Below are 18,690 nucleotides of genomic sequence, written 5' to 3'. Positions count from 1 at the left end.
CAAACCAGCTGTTTCAATCAGAGGGGGTTTATTGTGATTTAATAGCCTCTGATTGACCAGTCAGAATCGAGTAAATTCCAAATTCATGGTAGAATAATGATTATAGCATTTGTGTTTTGGGATTGTCATAATATTAAAAGAATTAGTGTTAGGGTGTGTGTTCTCAGACTAGTTTTGGGCATTTTTGTTTTGAATCTGAATATATTGCCATTTGTCTTATGAAGATTTCAGCAAGGTGGTGTTGAGGTATGTTCACCGTGAAAAATGGGACCCCTTCCGGATCATTTATGAGTCAAATACTGTATCGATTGTTCTTTACAGCTACGCGGTTGTTCATGTAAGGATGTCATACTTGAAAACATACAACGCATATTATACCCGATTTCATGCTGTTATGTCTGACTAACGTATCAGGTCGTGAACGTCGCAGTGCAGAGGGTTATTGTGTGTGATCCATTGGTTTGGGGGGTGGCCATGGTGATGCTGGGATATCTTGGGGTGATTTGTTCTTTTGAAGCTTGAAACTTTGTAAAAGCATGTTTTTACATAGGATCGAAAGAAGAGGGAAGAAATGCATTGTGTAATATGGAATAATTATTTTAAATATACAACTTATTGTAAAATTTAACACAAATCATGCTTCTTTTAATTTGATGTGATGAAAAATGAAAATGGGACTTTTCATAACTGACTGGTGGTGTTGTTCTGCCAGGTTGTAGCTAACGCTGTGGCAGCAATCTCCGAGATCCTGGATGCCTCGCCCTCGGCTCAGCAGGTGCTTGAGATGAACTCTGGCACCATCAACAAGCTCCTCACAGCTCTCAACGAGTGCACAGAGTACGTTGTCAGTCTTATGTGGGCAGATTCCTCCAACAAGTCAGCTGAAACCAATTGTCAAAATTTGAATATGACGTTATTTTATTAATAATGCCATCATACCCTGATAAAGATATTGAATCATACCTGATAAAGATCGATGTTGAATCATACCTGATAAAGATATTGAATCATACCTGATAAAGATATTGAATTTCCTGATAAAGATATTGAATCATACCCTGATAAAGTTATTGAATCATACCTGATAAAGATATTGAATCATACCTGATAAAGATATTGAATTTCCTGATAAAGATATTGAATCATACCTGATAAAGATATTGAATCATACCCTGATAAATATATTGAATCATACCCTGATAAAGATATTGAATCATACCTGTTAAAGATATTGAATCATACCCTGATAAAGATGTTGAATTGTACTCTGACCTGAAATTCGATTTCACATATATGTTTGTCGCCAGTTATCTCAGATGGGTTTCACCACAGGTGTTTAAGAAAGTATTGTCTTTTGTTCCAGGTGGGGCCAGGTGTTTATCCTGGATTCTATCTCCAACTACACACCCAATGACGACAAGGAGGCCCAGAGGTGAGGGCAGCCTCATGACTTCACTATTTCTCCTGCTTTTATATCAAATTACAAAAGTTTAAGAGTGTTGTTACAATTATCATTTAATATTTTGTATTTTAAATGGTTGTTCATGAGAAAAGTAAGCATTCCCTGTTTTACTTGACAGTGTGTGTGAGCGAGTGTCTCCCCGCCTGGCTCACGCCAATGCAGCTGTGGTTCTGTCAGCAGTCAAGGTAAGGACCTTACTCTTCCAAACAGTTTCTCTCATGTCGTAAACCGCCTCCGTGGTCTAGTGGATAGAACAACTGTCCGGGGAGCCGTAGGTCGGTGGTTCAATCCCTGGCCAAATCATACCAATAGACTCTAAAAGATGGTATTTGTTGTTACCCTGCCTGGTGCTTGGCATTAAGGGGATAAACTAAGGTCTCATCAGCAGGGAGTCTGTATACTGAGTGGGGTATACATGTTAAACTGCTGCATGGTATCTCAGCCTGGACAAGCACAAACAGCCACACATATTTACACATGCAATATAAGTGAAATTATCTTGAACATGACATTAAACCCCATTTCACCTCACCTCTTGTCTCAGTGAAATAAATGTTACACATGTGTATTTAGTTTGATTATATGAAATTAAAAACGTTTTGTAAAGCTAAAACGTATTTGCTAACAGCTATGTGTTATGTCATGTATTGGTCAATATATTAGATAGAATTTAATTATAGTTTATACATGTTACACAGTGTTGACCATGTAGACTCACTGTCATTCAATATGTTCAAAGGATTTTGTTTCTAAGTTGGTAATGCTACAGAAGAATGTTCCATCAAAACTCATGACAGTGTCCCAGTGCCATTTGTCTCTTGCAAAATCTCGTCTGCCCAGAGAGCGGAAGGTCCATGGTTCAGTCCCTGGCCGCATCATACCCAAAAGACGTTAAAAGACGGCACTTGTTGTTCCCCTGCCTGGACTCGGCATTAAGGGGTTGAAACAAGGACTGGTCGGTTCGGAGTCAGTATACTGTGTCTGAGTGGGGTATTCATGTTAAATTATAAAATCGGCGTTAGTCCTGACTAGCATGCAAGCTTGCACGCATGTCGCATTATAAGTGCAATAATATTGGTGTGACTTGCAAAATCACTGAATGTATGGTGGATGTAGATTGTATTAAGTGTTGTGTATTGGGTTTTACTCCGCTTATAGCAATATTCCAGCAATGTCATGGTGAGGGACACCATAAATGGGCTTCACACATTGTACCCATGTCGGGATTTTACCCTGGACCTTGGCATGAGGAACGTCTGAACCACTAGGCTACGCGACTGCCCGTTACGTTGTGGGACCATTGAGACATGTCTGTTTTGATGCAGGTCATCATGAAGTATATCGAGATGCTGGACCCCAACAGTGACTACGTGACGCTGCTGGTGAAGAAGTTGTCCCCACCCCTGGTCACCCTCCTGTCTGCGGAGCCCGAGATACAATACGTCGCCCTCAGAAACATCAACCTCATTGTGCAGAAGAGGTGAGTGGCTTCAGCTTCCAATGGATTGCAAGTGTGGGTTATGTAACTTCAAAACAGTGAAAATATTAGATCACAGTTGTCAAGAAAGTCTTAGTTTAAGAAAACTGGTAACCTTTACTTGGACAGAAACTGCCTTGAGATTGCAAGGATTTATCAAGGCCTGTTCAGGACCTGATATTCAGCCCCAAGTCCGCAGCCCGTGTCAGTAAAATTTCCCAAATTGGTATTAAGCATTTCCCAGTTCATACTGTTATTGTTATGACTGATGTACGGCTTTGTAAGGTGTCATGTATATCACTGATAGCAGGACCAATACAGAGGAAGGGGCTTTAATGCTTAGTTTTACATATTGCGTTGAATGCTATGTTAAAATTCAATGTTAAAATACCTCTGAAGTTAGGAAAATAAGAACTCTTAAACAATTCCCAGTTGTGAACAAAGTGACAAATTTTCCCAATTTGCCTGTCAAGGGCCTTTAGCTCGAACTCCTAGATTGAATTTGTATCATGTGACTCTTGAGTGGAATTCTGATTGGTTTGTCAAGGTGCTAGAAACAGTTCCATCTCAATTACACCAGTGTTTATATATATGTTTGCTTTTACCATGATGACATTACACAAGCTCCTGTACAAGTCCTTGTATTAAGAGTGCTGATTATCTTCCAAAGGCTGTCCTTAACATGTTTGTGAGTGCCCGGTGGCACACTTGCAATGAAGTACACTTCTGTCCCTGATGTCCGTGTGGATTTATTGCAGGGGTGACATCTTGAAGAATGAGATGAAGGTGTTCTTCGTCAAGTACAATGACCCGATCTACGTCAAGCTGGAGAAACTGGACATCATGATCAGGCTGACAAACCAGGGCAACATCGCGCAGGTCCTGGCAGAACTCAAGGAGTAGGTTCACCCTTCTGTAGTCTTAGATACTCACACATTGATCGGTCAGACTCTAGGGGAGGAGGGGGGGGGACTCTTTGACATAATCAGTCCCCAGTGTCTCAGGCTTGTGGTTTGTGATGACTAATATTAACGGGTATCGGGCAGTGGGTTTCAGTGATACACACACGATGATCGGTCAGACTCTGGGGGGAACCTTGATAAAGGGGAGGATTAGAAATGGGTTACATGCAGTGTCTGTAATAACTGACTGCCTGTGGCTGGTAACTTCTGTCGGGCTGCATGAAATTTTCCACTACCTTCCGGACTGTCTGGCAGATAATTTTAAGACTACTCACATATTCAGGTTTATCTTGACTCCTTGTAGATTTTCAAGTAATTGTTTGTATTATTTCTGCTGAATCAAGACGCGATTTGTCTCATATTGTTCACAACTTTTCAATATGTTCTTCGTCAAGTCTTTACAATCTTTCAAGATGGGCAGGCAACATTTATGGGTCACATGCCTTACTGTCTTGTTGGCGTTTAGAATTATTTCACACTGATTACATGTAGTTGTGTTGGAAGTATGACCTGATGCTGGGATGTTGCTTGACAGGTATGCCACAGAGGTAGACGTGGACTTTGTGAGGAAGTCTGTGCGAGCCATCGGGCGTTGTGCCATCAAAGTGGAGCAGGCAGCTGAGCGCTGTGTGAGCACGCTCCTTGACCTCATCCAGACAAAGGTCAACTACGTGGTGCAGGAGGCCATCGTCGTTATAAAGGTCAGTAGCAGAACAGGACGTTAACAACATGTTGTCACTTGAGACAAGAATTATGGAAATGATATGATTGAACATCATGTACATGTAAGATTCAGTGGATTATGATTAGCGTTGGGATTATGTGGTGGAATAAGTGTTGGTTTTAACGCCGCTTTTAACTCTAGTCCACATGATCAAGTTATGGCGTGTCAGGTTAATATGGGAGGAAAGCCTAAAGTGATTCACGTCTCAGACATTTATCACTTTGGTGAAACCCAAAGTCAAAACCCAAACCGTGAAACCCAGCACGGGTATGGTGCTGGCAAACCTAGAAACATAATCGGGGGGGGGCGAATGGGGATTCGAACCAAGATCATAGGTTTCTGGCGTGCCCAAGGGACACAACTCTGCACAGAGAATTGTGGTGCCTAACACGACTGGGCCACCTGGTGGTGGTGGTGGTATATGTTGCCTTTCATTTGGCTGTATAAAATTTCACAAACTAAATACATAGTATGTATAAACATATACTGTACTTTAAGACAGAAATTAATGATATATAATATTACATTCAATGTGATTATAACGTTAAGATTACATCTTAAGACTTAGACAAATATAAACAATGCAATGCATACCCTGTAGGTGATACAAAGGTGTGACTCCCCACTGCCACACTTAGGCAACACCATAGTCATTGATGTGAATAAATAATACATAGACTAAAACACTATTTAACATATAATAACAGGGTAATACATACATTTTATTTACAATGATTCACATGTATCACATCAGAAATCTGTACATTACAAAGCCTTTTTTAAGACATTCTAGAAGTAAAACACTTCACACATATTTCACTGAAGTGATAGACTACATGTTAGTGATAAATTATGTCTGTTTACCTTAACTTATGCAGATTTAAATAATTAGACATAATCAACATTTATATTGGATAACGTAAGTTTAGTTTACTTAATATAACACTTTAAACATACTGTATTATTTAAATACAACACAAGATGGAGATTATAGCCATTTAACTCACCTGATCTAAGATTATATCTTTATTCTTTGCTGGTCTGAGCAGTTCTGTCAGTTCATGTGCTGAGAGAGTTTGCAGTGTAATCAAAGCATGCAGTTTAACAATAGGTGTTAGCTTGGCCAATCAGCAAATGAAGCTTCTGGCCATGGGGCAGTTAGTAGGTAAGACAGGTCAGATACACTTTGTTATAGCTGAGTGAAACTAACAACTAGTGATATATATATATAAATATATATAAAAACCTGAAAAGAAATTAAAACAAATTTATACAAATTATACATCGACCCCAATAAGAGGCTCATAGTATCAATCACTGGTTTGTCTGGTCCAGACTCCATCATTTACAGGCCACTGACATCTGGAATATGGCTGAGTGCAGCTGGACAATCAACAAACAATAGATTGTGATGTGTGTTTATTCCTTTAATGTTTTGTTCAGAGGGTCAGAGGATGTGTTTTGTTCACATCTCATTGAAGTCAATAAGGTTGTGTCAGGTGAACTTTGTAGAAAACAACAATCTTCGTCAAGGCTTTTTTAGTCCTGTTACAAGTAAGAGAAACTTTCAAACAAGCATATCTTTTTGTTTGTTTGTTTAGTTTTTTGTTTAATGCCGCACTCAGCAATATTCCAGCTATATGTCTACGGTCTGTAAATAATCTGAACCAGACAATCCTGTGATTGACATTATGAGCATCGATCCACGCAATTGGGATACGATGACATGCGTCAGCCAAGTCAGTGAGCCTAACCACCCGATCCTGTTAGTCGCCTCTTACGACACCAGCATATTTGATTTCTGTGTTAACAAACTTAAACAACAAGTTCTGAAAGTTGAAAGTGTAGCAATAATATTATATTGTTGTTTATATTTCATATGTCCTATTGTTTCTGAGCACAGTGGTATCTACACCCAAAAAAAGTACCATTGAAGGAATATTTGTTGTTCTGTGGGGGGTTTCTTTCCAAATTTCCAAATTGAGGTGGGAAAAAATGAAGCCGAAATGTTTTAGAAAGCTAATATCTGATTGGCCGAAGAACCAATGGAGGGTTGTTTTAGATTGGGTGGTCAAAGTTCATTCAGGATTCACCTGACACGACCTTACCTGGAGGTGTTGTATAGGAGTAAACAATCTGGTATGTGTTTACTTAATGTTAACATTTGATTGTCTTCTTTCCAGGATATTTTCCGTAAATACCCCAACAAATACGAGAGCATCATCGCCACACTCTGTGAAAACCTGGACACGCTGGACGAGCCTGAAGCAAGGTGAGTGACTGACACTTATCAGACATAGATTGTAGCCAACACACTGATGATGGAGATGAGTCCAGTGTTGGGGCCTTCGTGCTGTTTGACATCACTCTATACATGGGGACAGGGTGGACTAGTCGTCTAAGGAACCACAGGTTGTTGTGTAGAGTTCCATCCCTTGGGCACACCAGAAACCTGTGATCGAAGGTTCAAGTCCCAGTTCAGCCCCATTATGTTTCTAGGTTTGTCAACACCATTCCCATGGTCAGGGGTTTCACCAAAGTGGTAAACGTCTGAGACATGCATCACTTCAGGCTTTCCTTCCACATTAAGCTGACACTCCTTGGTATAACTGGAAATACTGTTCAAAGTGTCATTAAGACGAACTCCCTCACTCACAAAGTGGTAAACGTCTGAGACCTGCATCACTTCAGGCTTTCCTTCCACATTAAGCTGACACTCCTTGGTAGAACTGGAAATACTGTTCAAAGTGTCATTAAGACGAACTCTCTCACTCACAAAGTGGTAAACGTCCGAAACCTGCATCACTTCAGGCTTTCTTCCAAAATTAAGCTGACATTCTGTGAAATAACTGGAATACTGTTCAAAACAGCATTAAGACTAACTCCGTCACTCTGTACATGATTCCAGGGCGTCCATGATCTGGATTATTGGGGAGTATGCTGAACGTATTGACAATGCTGATGAGCTGCTGGAGAGCTTCCTCGAGGGATTCCAGGATGAAAATGCACAGGTAACAACCACAGTGGTTAAAACAATCTGAATTCTCACATGCCCACTATCAAAAGTCTCATTTCCAAATGTTTCTGGAGGCTATGAACCAACATTACGGCATAAATTGTGTGTTGTTCTGTGTAGTCTCAGTGTCTGCATGTATCATGAACATTTCCTAGAACATGTAGGAAAGGGTTAACCCAAAACATTCTGTTCATGTTAAAGTGAATGTTTTGAATGAAACACTTGAAAGAGAGGGATTTCATTTAATGCATGTGTTTCTGTACGCAAGTTAATTGAAAGTAATTGGGTTTTGAATATTTTTGGGATGTATTTTATGCAAATATGCTGCTTAGCTGTAGCTCTGTACTTTGAAAGTGTTGCTGTTGTAAATGTGTTGCTGTCTTGCTGTTGTAGGTTCAGCTGCAGCTGTTGACAGCCATTGTGAAGCTGTTCCTGAAGAGGCCAACAGACACCCAGGAATTGGTGCAGCAGGTGCTCAGTCTGGCTACACAGGTGAGTGTTTTGTGGCACATCAGTTGATATGAAAAATGCTTTAAAACTAGCCAGGTACTTTGTCAGTTGTGAGACTATCATTCACATTACTCTGAATACGTACCATTAGTCTATTACTCTTTTACCTGTTAAAGCAATGATTTTTATATGAAGAATGCGAAATGTCTATTTACCCTTTACCTGTTAAAGCAGTAATCTTTATATGAAGTATGGGATAATGTCTATTACTCCTTTACCTGTGAAAGTAATAAGCTTAACATGAAGTATGGGAAAATGGACTGATGTTGAGATGGAGAGTCTGTGAGTTCCAGTTGCTGACTGTGTGCCTGTGTGTTGTAGGACAGTGACAACCCTGACCTGCGTGACCGTGGTTACATCTACTGGCGACTGCTGTCCACGGACCCTGCCGCAGCCAAGGAGGTGGTTCTAGCTGAGAAGCCTCTCATCTCTGAGGAAACCGACCTGATTGAACCCACGCTCCTGGACGAGCTCATCTGTCACATCTCATCTCTGGCTTCAGTCTATCACAAGCCTCCCAACGCCTTTGTGGAGGGTCGTGGCGGGTACAGGCGCTCACTGCCACCTCGGTCACAGTCGTAAGTACCATGTCTAACACAACCCTCCCAACGCCTTTGTGGAGGGCCGCGGCGGGTACAGGCGCTCGCTGCCACCTCGGTCACAGTCGTAAGTACCATGTCTATCACAAGCCTCCCAACACCTTTGTGGATGGCCGCGGTGGGTACAGGCGCTCACTGCCACCTCGGTCACAGTCGTAAGTACCCTTGTCTAACACAACCCTCCCAACGCCTTTGTGGAGGGCCGCGGCGGGTACAGGCGCTCACTGCCACCTCGGTCACAGTCATAAGTACCATGTCTATCACAAGCCTCCCAACGCCTTTGTGGAGGGCCGCGGTGGGTACAGGCGCTCACTGCCACCTCGGTCACAGTCATAAGTACCATGTCTATCACAAGCCTCCCAACGCCTTGAGTACAGTTGCTTGATTCTGGATTAGAGCAGATCCCCAAGAACCTATGCAGGTTGTGAGAGGGAACTTAATGTGTTTATAGATTTGGTGGTCAGGATTGGTGATTGCGTGTCATCGAACCCTTATGACGTTGATCGTTGCTTGTATCAGTCGCTGGATTGCCTGGTCTAGACTGGATTATTTACCGGTCACTGTGATCTCACTGCTATGTTGCTCAATGCAGCGTTGAACAACAAATAGACAAATATCAGACACGTTTTCACACATTCCCCTCACCAACCCTCATTACCGCTATGTCAGTTACTCTGAATATTCAAATCCACAGTGTACAATTAGACTACATCATGAAGTTGTTACAAATAGTAGTTGGATGTAGTTTTAGCTTGGCCAGGCCTATCTTAAATTAGGTGGTATCTTTAATTTTACATGCAAAAATTCCATGGTGAAATCGGTCGCAGGACCCCATTCATGTAAGAACTGATACAATGGGGACCAGATGTCATGTGAAATTATTCTCCACCCTGACACTGAGCTGATATTAAGTGTATCTATCCTGCTGTTCAAGTGGATAGAGAATGTTTGGAGACAGAAGTTTGGTGGTTCGATGCCCTGCTTTGTCATACCAAAGATGTTAATATATGGATCGTCTTATTACCCCTTCTTGAGCTCGTATAACAGAGATAAAACAAAGACTTGTCGGCTCTGAGTTAGTTTACTGTGTCCGAGTTGGGTAGTCATGTTAAACTGTGACATGCTAGCTCTGTGGGCTGGCACTATAAAACTGGTAGTGTGGACTTATACAAATCTCATCACACACATACACACACGTCCCTCTATTAATGCAGTAAGCTTGAACATCACGTTAAACCCATGTCAACTCACCACCTGTTCCACAGTGGTAATCTGGGTGAGGAGGCGCCAGGCGACACATCCAGCCAGCAGGCGGCAGCAGTCCCACAGGCGACAGTAATCCCCGGAGCAGACTCCCTCATCGGCGACCTCCTGGACATGGACCTCGGCGGACCCACCCAGTACCAGCAGCAGCAACAACAGCAAATGTTCACCACCCCAGCACAACCTGTGTCCACCTCTAACATGGACTTCCTCGGGGAGGGCCTCGATAGTCTGGTGAGTCAGTCGACGCCGTAGTCACAGATGTTCATCTTCCTGATGCAAGGGAGTTAACTGACTAAAGAAGTCCAGTTTCCATCCTTGCCGAACTAGGCTGCAATTATGGAGTTATATTTTGGCTGGACTGATGAGTCTATGCAAAGTCCAATCAACATCATGTAGCAAAATCGACATCCGGTTTGTAAATTGCCGTGCAGATTTGGGTCGATTGCTGGATTGCAAAGCATGTGTACTCTCAACTTAGCATCAACAGATATTTTCCAAATCTTTAAATGTTTTTAATCAAGGTGCTCACGTGATTGCTGTACTTAGTGAAGTAGGACGCGTTTCATATCAATATAGAATTTGATTATCGATCATATCGTCTTGATTGGGCACCACCATTTTGTTGGAAGCAGAGTCAAGTGATATGAGGTGGGGAATCTGATTGGTCAATAGGAGGGACATCAAAGGGACATAACTCGTAATAGCCGTTGGTGGCGCTATGGTCGAGTCTGGAAATTCCATTCAGTTTGGCAAGGGTGGAAACTGGACTTTTTCAGTCAGTTAACTCCCTTGCCTCGGGAAGACGCAGATGTGGGACGTTTCTGGGGGCAGACATCTTGGTTTCTGAAACCAATACCATTATTTGTTTTCAATCTGTGATCAATAAAGAGATCATTTTTGATGAAATATAGTATGTGTATTGATAGTTAAGGCCTTTTATAGTATTAGTTGGTTTACTAAATCATTTGGCCTGCAGTTTAATGTAGGTAGTAATTAATAGTTATAGGTAGTTTATTAATGGAACTGCTATTGAATGAAAATAAACAACGTTTTAATATGACAAGATACACCAAAAGATAATTCAATGGTTTTATTGTCAGAATAAAGACTTTGATACATATTAATCACCATTTCTTATGAATGGCGTGATAAAATCTTGTGTTTTTTTCATTTCACCTTATTGTGAAAGAAAGTCAGCAAAATTGATTCACTCGGGGTTACAATCCGTAATTCTTCATGCCTCGTAGGTTATGTATGCTCTTATTAATCAGTGATGTTATTTTTTAAAAAGAGTAGATTGAAACTTTATGTAAACATTCTTATCAGTGACAACACCAAACTTTGTTCAGCTTGTTCTGATATACAGTTTGTTTGTCAATGAAAAAGATTATAATTATTAAAACAAACCTTACAGAAACCACTTTGTTTCCAGTAAAACCTGATGAGCTTCCGTACCATGGCACTGTTTGTAATTGCGCCCTGTGTACACGAGTTATTTACTTTCGTGACATTTTTATTTCAGCTTGGTCCAAATCTAGGTGGAGATGCATTAGGAGGTCTAGGAGATATATTTGGTTCAGCTCAGTCACAGTGCTATGTTCCACCACAAGAGGTAAGTATTGTCTGAATAAAACCACATATTCCCCTCGTGATACTGTCGCAACAAATTTATCTTGTCGACATGTTTCAATTTGCCATTGTAAAAGAATTAATTAATTGATAGAATACAGCTGTTCGATTGAGCTGAGGTTAACTTGTACTGTGTCACATGACTTTCATTGACTCGTAAACGTGCAGCCTTTTGCTTTGTAGCATGGTGGAAGATATTTAGTGTCACAGAAATCCATGTGCAGCCTGTTTTCTTCTTAGCAGGGTATATGGGATTTATTCTCCCCCGAGAAATGTATCTAATATTTTATTAAGATCACATGAATCAATCAGCTTTCATCATTCTGACATGGAGTTAGGATAAGATGCAACATGCTGTGTTTGTGGTGTATATGATGCCATGTGTTGTGCTACAGGGGTATGATGACATGTGTTGTGCTACAGGTGTATGATGCCATGTGTTGTGCTACAGGTGTATGATGCCATGTGTTGTGCTACAGGTGTATGATGCCATGTGTTGTGCTACAGGTGTATGATGCCATGTGTTGTGCTACAGGTGTATGATGCCATGTGTTGTGCTACAGGTGTATGATGCAGTGTGTTGTGCTACAGGTGTATGATGCCATGTGTTGTGCTACAGGTGTATGATGCCATGTGTTGTGCTACAGGTGTATGATGCCATGTGTTGTCCTACAGGTGTATGATGCCATGTGTTGTGCTACAGGTGTATGATGCAGTGTGTTGTGCTACAGGTGTATGACGCCATGTGTTGTGCTACAGGTGTATGATGCCATGTGTTGTGCTACAGGTGTATGATGCCATGCGTTGTGCTACAGGTGTATGATGCAGTGTGTTGTGCTACAGGTGTATGATGCAGTGTGTTGTGCTACTGGTGTATGACGCCCTGTGTTGTGCTACTGGTGTATGATGCCATGTGTTGTGCTACAGGTGTATGATGCCATGTGTTGTGCTAAAGGTGTATGATGCCATGTGTTGTGCTAAGTTGTATGATGCCATGTGTTGTCCTACAGGTGTATGATGCCATGCGTTGTCCTACAGGTGTATGATGCCATGTGTTGTGCTACAGGTGTGTGACGCTGTGTGTTGCGTAAGTTGTATTATGCCATGTGTTGTGCTACAGGTGTGTGATGCCATGTGTTGTGCTACAGGTGTGTGACGCCATGTGTTGTGCTACAGGTGTGTGATGCCATGTGTTGTGCTACAGGTGTGTGACGCCGTGTGTTGTGCTACAGGTGTATGATGCCATGTGTTGTGCTACAGGTGTGTGATGCCATGTGTTGTGCTACAGGTGTGTGATGCCATGTGTTGTGCTACAGGTGTGTGATGCCATGTGTTGTGCTACAGGTGTGTGACGCCGTGTGTTGTGCTACAGGTGTATGATGCCATGTGTTGTGCTACAGGTGTATGATGCCATGTGTTGTGCTACAGGTGTATGATGCCATGTGTTGTGCTAAAGGTGTATGATGCCATGTGTTGTGCTAAGTTGTATGACGCTGTGTGTTGTGCTAAGTTGTATGATACCATGTGTTGTGCTACAGGTGTGGTTAACTGCGGCCAAGGGGAAGGGGATGGAGATTACAGGTACATACGCCAGACGCTCCGGGCAGATATACATGGAGCTCACATTCACCAACAAAGCCATGCAGGCCATGGCAGACTTTGCAGTACAGTTCAACAAAAATAGGTGAGAACTTGGAAACACTCTGAGAAATAAATATTAGTTTGTGTAGATCCACTGGGGATTCCGTTTACAGTTGGTCGTCATCAACCCATGCAGGTCGTTAGAGGCAACATAATGAATCACGTGGTCAGACTCGGTGAGTTGGTTCACTGCGTCATCATACCAAAATGTCATCAATCACTGCACCAAGCAACTAAGTGATTTTTTTGGCACACAATTTCTCAGTCCAAACCATAATTACCATATTCAACGTAATAAGGGGCCAGGGCGCTCTCAAAATTAGAAATAGGGGGCTCTTATTAGAATATTATTTTGAGTTGAAAGACTGTAAATTTAATAGCTTATGCTGACAGCGATACACGAATAAATAAATCGTGCGTACATTGATCAATCAGAAAGGGTGCTAAATGGGATTGTTCACTCACCAATATATTAGCAAATATCGCTGTGGGCGCTTATTAGAGCGGGGCACTTATTATGTTGAATACAGTATATATTGTCTGGTCCAGACTCAATTATTTTCAAGCCACTGTTATATAGCTAGAATACTGCTGAGTGTGGCGTTTAAACACAAACAGTTTGCGACCTAATACTACCCAGTACTTGCAGTGGTATATTACTTTAGACAAATTATTGTCACAAAATCTGGTGTGATTCTCCGATTGTGTTGATGAAATCATCTGTAACCACCTCCAATCGTGTAATGCATGTCCATCTGATTGTGGCCCAGTCATCTAAGGCCCGGAATTCGCTGTGCAGAGTTGTCTCTTGGGCATTCCAGAATCCTATGATTGTAGGTTTGAATCCTGGTTTGCCCCGTTTCTTGGTTTCTTGGTTTGTCAGCACCATACCCATGCTTGAGGGGTTCACCTAAGTGATAAACATCTAACATCTGCATCACTTCGGGCTTTCCTCCCACATCAATCTGACATGATGTGATATAACTGGAATACTGTTCAAAGTGGTATGAAACACAACTCACTCTTCTGTTTGTAGTTTTGGTCTGATGCAATCCCAGCCACTTCAGATCCAAAGCCCCCTTCCCCCCAACAGTACAGCGAGCACCTCCCTGCCGCTTAGTACTGCTGGCGCCGTGCAGAAGATGGACCCCCTCATGAATCTACAGGTGAGTACAGGGACAACTTGCTAGACTCACTCAGGCAACAGACCCGTGAAGATCCGGGGTAGAATAGGTCTTCAGCAACCCATGCTTGCTGTAAATGGCGACTATGCCTGTCGTAAGAGGCAACGAACGGGATCGGGTTGTCAGGCTCGCTGACTTGGTTGATGCATGTCATCGTATCCCAATTGCGTTAATCGATGCTCATGATGTCCATCACTGGATTGTTTGGTCCAGACTTGATTATTTACAGACCGTCGTCATATAGCTGGAATATTGCTGAGTGCGTCGTTGAACAATAAATAAACAAACAAACAAACACTCAGGCAACAAGCTGAACTGTCACAAAGTATCAAGACCACAACAGGGGCCACAAGTGGCCCAGTCTTCTAAAGCGCTGCAAGTCTCTGTGAGATTAGGTTCCCTTGGGCGTGAGAGAGATCTATGGTCATGGGTTCGAATCCTGTTAGCCCTGATTGTGTGTCTTGGTGTGTCTGCACCATAACTATGCTGGTTAGTTTCACTAAAGTGTAAACGTCTAGAACCTGCATCACTTAAGGATCTCTTCCCGCCATGATAACTGAAATACTGTTGAAAGTGGCTAACCAAATCATTCATCAGAATCACTGCTGCCCTTTTCCTATGTTAAAATGGGAATATGTTTGGGGTTGTAAGGCTATGGTAAAGCACCACGGTTATTTATTTCATTTACTGCAGAATTACTTGCATAGAATAAAGGACAACATGTTCAGATGACTTGTGCTTAAAGTTCTTAAACTTTATATGCTTGTCTGGTATAAGAATTTGGTAAATTTTGTCCTGTTGAAAACAATTATTTACAGTGAAAGGGCAAACATGATCTGGTTAGATGATCAAATGGATTGAAAACTGCCAGTAATGGAATGTTGTTTTGTTGTTGCAGGTTGCCATTAAGAACAACATCAGCGTGTTTTACTTCAGCAGTGTTGTGCCTCTGCATGTGTTGTTTGTGGAGGATGGGGAGATGGACAAGAAGGAGTTTCTTGCCACCTGGAAGGAGATACCGTCCACCAACGAGGTCCAGTACACCATCAATAATGTGCAGCACAACGCAGGTAGGTCACTGTCAATAATGTGCAGCACAACGCAGGTAGTTCACCATCAATAATGTGCAGCACAACTGAGGTAGGTCACTATCAATAATGTGCAGCACAACGCAGGTAGGTCACTATCAATAATGTGCAGCACAAGGGAGGTAGGTCACCATCAATAATGTGCAGCACAACGGGGGTAGGTCACCAATAATGTGCAGCACAACACAGGTAGGTCACCATCAATAATGTGCAGCACAACACAGGTAGGTCACAATCAATAATGTGCAGCACAACACAGGTAGGTCACCATCAATAATGTGCAGCACAACAGGGGTAGGTCACTATCAATCATGTGCAGCACAACTGAGGTAGGTCACTATCAATAATGTGCAGCACAACGCAGGTAGGTCACTATCAATAATGTGCAGCACAACGCAGGTAGGTCACCATCAATAATGTGCAGCACAACGCAGGTAGGTCACCATCAATAATGTGCAGCACAACGCAGGTAGGTCACCATCAATAATGTGCAGCACAACGCAGGTAGGTCACCATCAATAATGTGCAGCACAACGCAGGCAGGTCACCATCAATAATGTGCAGCACAACGCAGGTAGGTCACTATCAATAATGTGCAGCACAACGCAGGTAGGTCACTATCAATAATGTGCAGCACAACGCAGGCAGGTCACTATCAATAATGTGCAGCACAACGCAGGCAGGTCACTATCAATAATGTGCAGCACACCGCAGGTAGGTCACCATCAATAAAGTGCTGCACAACACAGGTAGGTCACTAGCCATAATGTGCAGCACAATGCAGGCAACTATCCATAATGTACAGCACAACATAAGTAGGTCACTACCAATAATGTGCTGCATAAGAGGTAATTATCAATAATGTGCAGCACAACACAGGCAGGTCACTATGAATGTGCATTTTAAGAGTAGCTAATGAAGACGACCTGCTCCCACACGGATGTATTGACGCTCTGTATGTCCATGTTCAGACACAGTGTCCCAGAAGCTGAGGAACAGCAACATCTTCACCATCGCAAAGCGGAACGTGGAGGGACAGGACATGCTGTATCAGTCTCTCAAACTCACCAACGGCATCAAGGTGCTGGCTGAACTCAAGATTCAACCCTGCAACCCTTCATTCACGGTCAGTACACGTGTGTTGTTTGTAAGTTGGTCACAGTTCTACACATCCTTATTTATACTGCTCATAAAAAGTAAGGCAGGACAGATTAACTTCAGTAATATGAAAAAAGATTAAGTGGTTCTTAACCTTTTTTGAGTAGTATATATTATTGCTCATCTAAACCATTGGCAATGAGTCTTAACTGAAGTTTCTGTACTGGTGAACCATTTCTTGACCAGTTGACCAATTAATAGTTGACAGGCCATCCTTTTTTCTCCTGTTATTAGGCTGCTAATTGTTCGATAGTTGATTCTTGAACAAAATTAAACAAATTCATCTGAAATTCCCTTATGAGGTTTTCAAAAATCCTATGTAAAGCTGCAATATTGTTACATGTTAACCTCTGTGTCTTAGAAGTGTGTTAGAATAGGGCCCTAGCAAGCTACACTGGGAGTAAGAGGCGACCAAATAGATCGGGTGGTCAGGCTCGGTGACTTGGTTGATTGTGTGTCATTGTACCCAAGCAGCGTGGATCGTTCCTCAGAAGAACAATCACTGGATTGTCTTGTCCAGGCTTGATTATTTACAGGCAGCCTTCTCATAGCTGGAATATTACTGAATGCAGCATTAAACACCAAACAAACTAAAGCATTCTTTAGCATGTTTTGGGAAATGGAACATTTTTGAATGTCTCCCTGCTTGTTTCTGTTGATCTAACCTGACTGTACCTGTACTTGCAGCTGTCACTCAAGTGCCGAGCCACAGACATCTACAGCGGCGTACAGCAGTCCTACGATGTCATCCTTCACAACTAAGCGGACCCCGCCACGGGCTGTGGTGGTGTCACGGAGGGGTGCAGGAGACCGACGTCTGTGTGGTTGTTGTCGGCCACGGAGTCCGTGATGACATAGATCTGAATGTCAACAACCATGAACTACTGCTTAGCAGCCTGTGTTTACAAGTGGTGTTAATCTTTTATGTTCAATTTGTCAATCTCAAGCCCCAAGTACCAAACAAACATCAAATCAGGTGACCGAAATTTCACATGGAGTTGCAACTTGCGCTTAAAAATGAATCTGATTCAGGAATATGATAACACAGTATGCTTTTGCAATCTGAAATTCTTGACAACGTAAATTCGGCTTGCACTATTTTCAATACACCAATGGGTACACATTATGCGATGTGCATTAATCACATCCAAAACTCCAAAATGACAAATAATTGATAATTTTGAGGAACAACTTGGCTCCCCTAAAAAAGGCCTGAGTTTTGACAGACATATTATTTGCTAGATACTTGCAATGTGGAACATCCTGATCAGTGGATGTTCTGCCAGTTGTCACAGCCATAGTTAATCACAATGTCTAGTAAATCAACATTCCAGAGGGAGGGAATTATCACAGTAAGCTTATTGATTGTTGTTGTTTAAGAAAAACTTGGATTACAAATCTGGGTCAAGATGAAAACTCCCTTAGTCTGTTTAGGTCACTGTGAGCCTGCATTAACTATTTATGTTACTCATTACTGTACATACATGAAATAAATGATACAATATACATCTTGGATCCTCCTTCGTTCTTGTGGGGCCTGGGTGGCCCAGTCGTCAAAGGCGCAGCAATTCGCTATGCAGAGTTGCGTCTCTTGGGAACATTAGGAACCTATGATTGTGGTTTGAATCCCGGTTCGCTTGGATATATTTCTAGGTTTGTCAGCACCATACATGTGGTCAGGGGTTTCACCAAAGTGCTTTCCTCCCACATTAAGCTGACACGCCGTGATATAACGGGATTACTGTAAAAAGGTATGTGTTAAAACCAACTCACTCACTCACTCGTCGTCCTTGAAGTCACAAATATTAATTACAAATGAGAACCACAAAGTTGACACACATCCTCTCTCTCTGTGTGGTAGAATCGGTGTAAACTGGAATCTGACCAAACTTATGGTATCAATATTTACTGCTTTCATGGACCAGTTTGTCCTGTAATCAGTGTTTGAAATATAAAACAATAATGACGGGCTGC

General features: G+C 42.1%; 1 protein-coding gene across 2 annotated transcripts in view; it reads left to right on the top strand.

Annotated features, from left to right (window-relative positions):
- Positions 1–18,224, top strand: part of LOC124138723 (AP-1 complex subunit beta-1-like) — a 30,198-nt gene extending 11,974 nt beyond the window's left edge. For both annotated transcript variants that reach the window (XM_046505559.2, XM_046505558.2), the window contains exons 6-22: positions 713–837; positions 1,364–1,432; positions 1,581–1,647; positions 2,788–2,942; positions 3,698–3,838; positions 4,437–4,602; positions 6,809–6,897; positions 7,534–7,636; positions 8,035–8,133; positions 8,473–8,729; positions 10,016–10,247; positions 11,539–11,628; positions 13,184–13,329; positions 14,323–14,452; positions 15,369–15,540; positions 16,530–16,684; positions 17,404–18,224. In XM_046505559.2, the coding sequence (XP_046361515.1) occupies positions 713–837; positions 1,364–1,432; positions 1,581–1,647; positions 2,788–2,942; positions 3,698–3,838; positions 4,437–4,602; positions 6,809–6,897; positions 7,534–7,636; positions 8,035–8,133; positions 8,473–8,729; positions 10,016–10,247; positions 11,539–11,628; positions 13,184–13,329; positions 14,323–14,452; positions 15,369–15,540; positions 16,530–16,684; positions 17,404–17,478 (2,271 nt within the window). In that variant the 3' untranslated portion in view covers positions 17,479–18,224. The remainder of the gene's footprint in view (positions 1–712; positions 838–1,363; positions 1,433–1,580; positions 1,648–2,787; positions 2,943–3,697; positions 3,839–4,436; positions 4,603–6,808; positions 6,898–7,533; positions 7,637–8,034; positions 8,134–8,472; positions 8,730–10,015; positions 10,248–11,538; positions 11,629–13,183; positions 13,330–14,322; positions 14,453–15,368; positions 15,541–16,529; positions 16,685–17,403) is intronic.
- Positions 18,225–18,690: the final 466 nt, after the last annotated feature.

This window comes from Haliotis rufescens, unplaced genomic scaffold (assembly GCF_023055435.1).
Source record: "Haliotis rufescens isolate VD_foot unplaced genomic scaffold, xgHalRufe1.0.p SCAF_15, whole genome shotgun sequence".
Classification (NCBI taxonomy): Eukaryota; Metazoa; Mollusca; class Gastropoda; order Lepetellida; family Haliotidae; genus Haliotis; species Haliotis rufescens.
The sequence above is the reverse complement of the archived record's forward strand: the minus strand, read 5'-3'. Positions and strand labels throughout refer to the sequence as shown.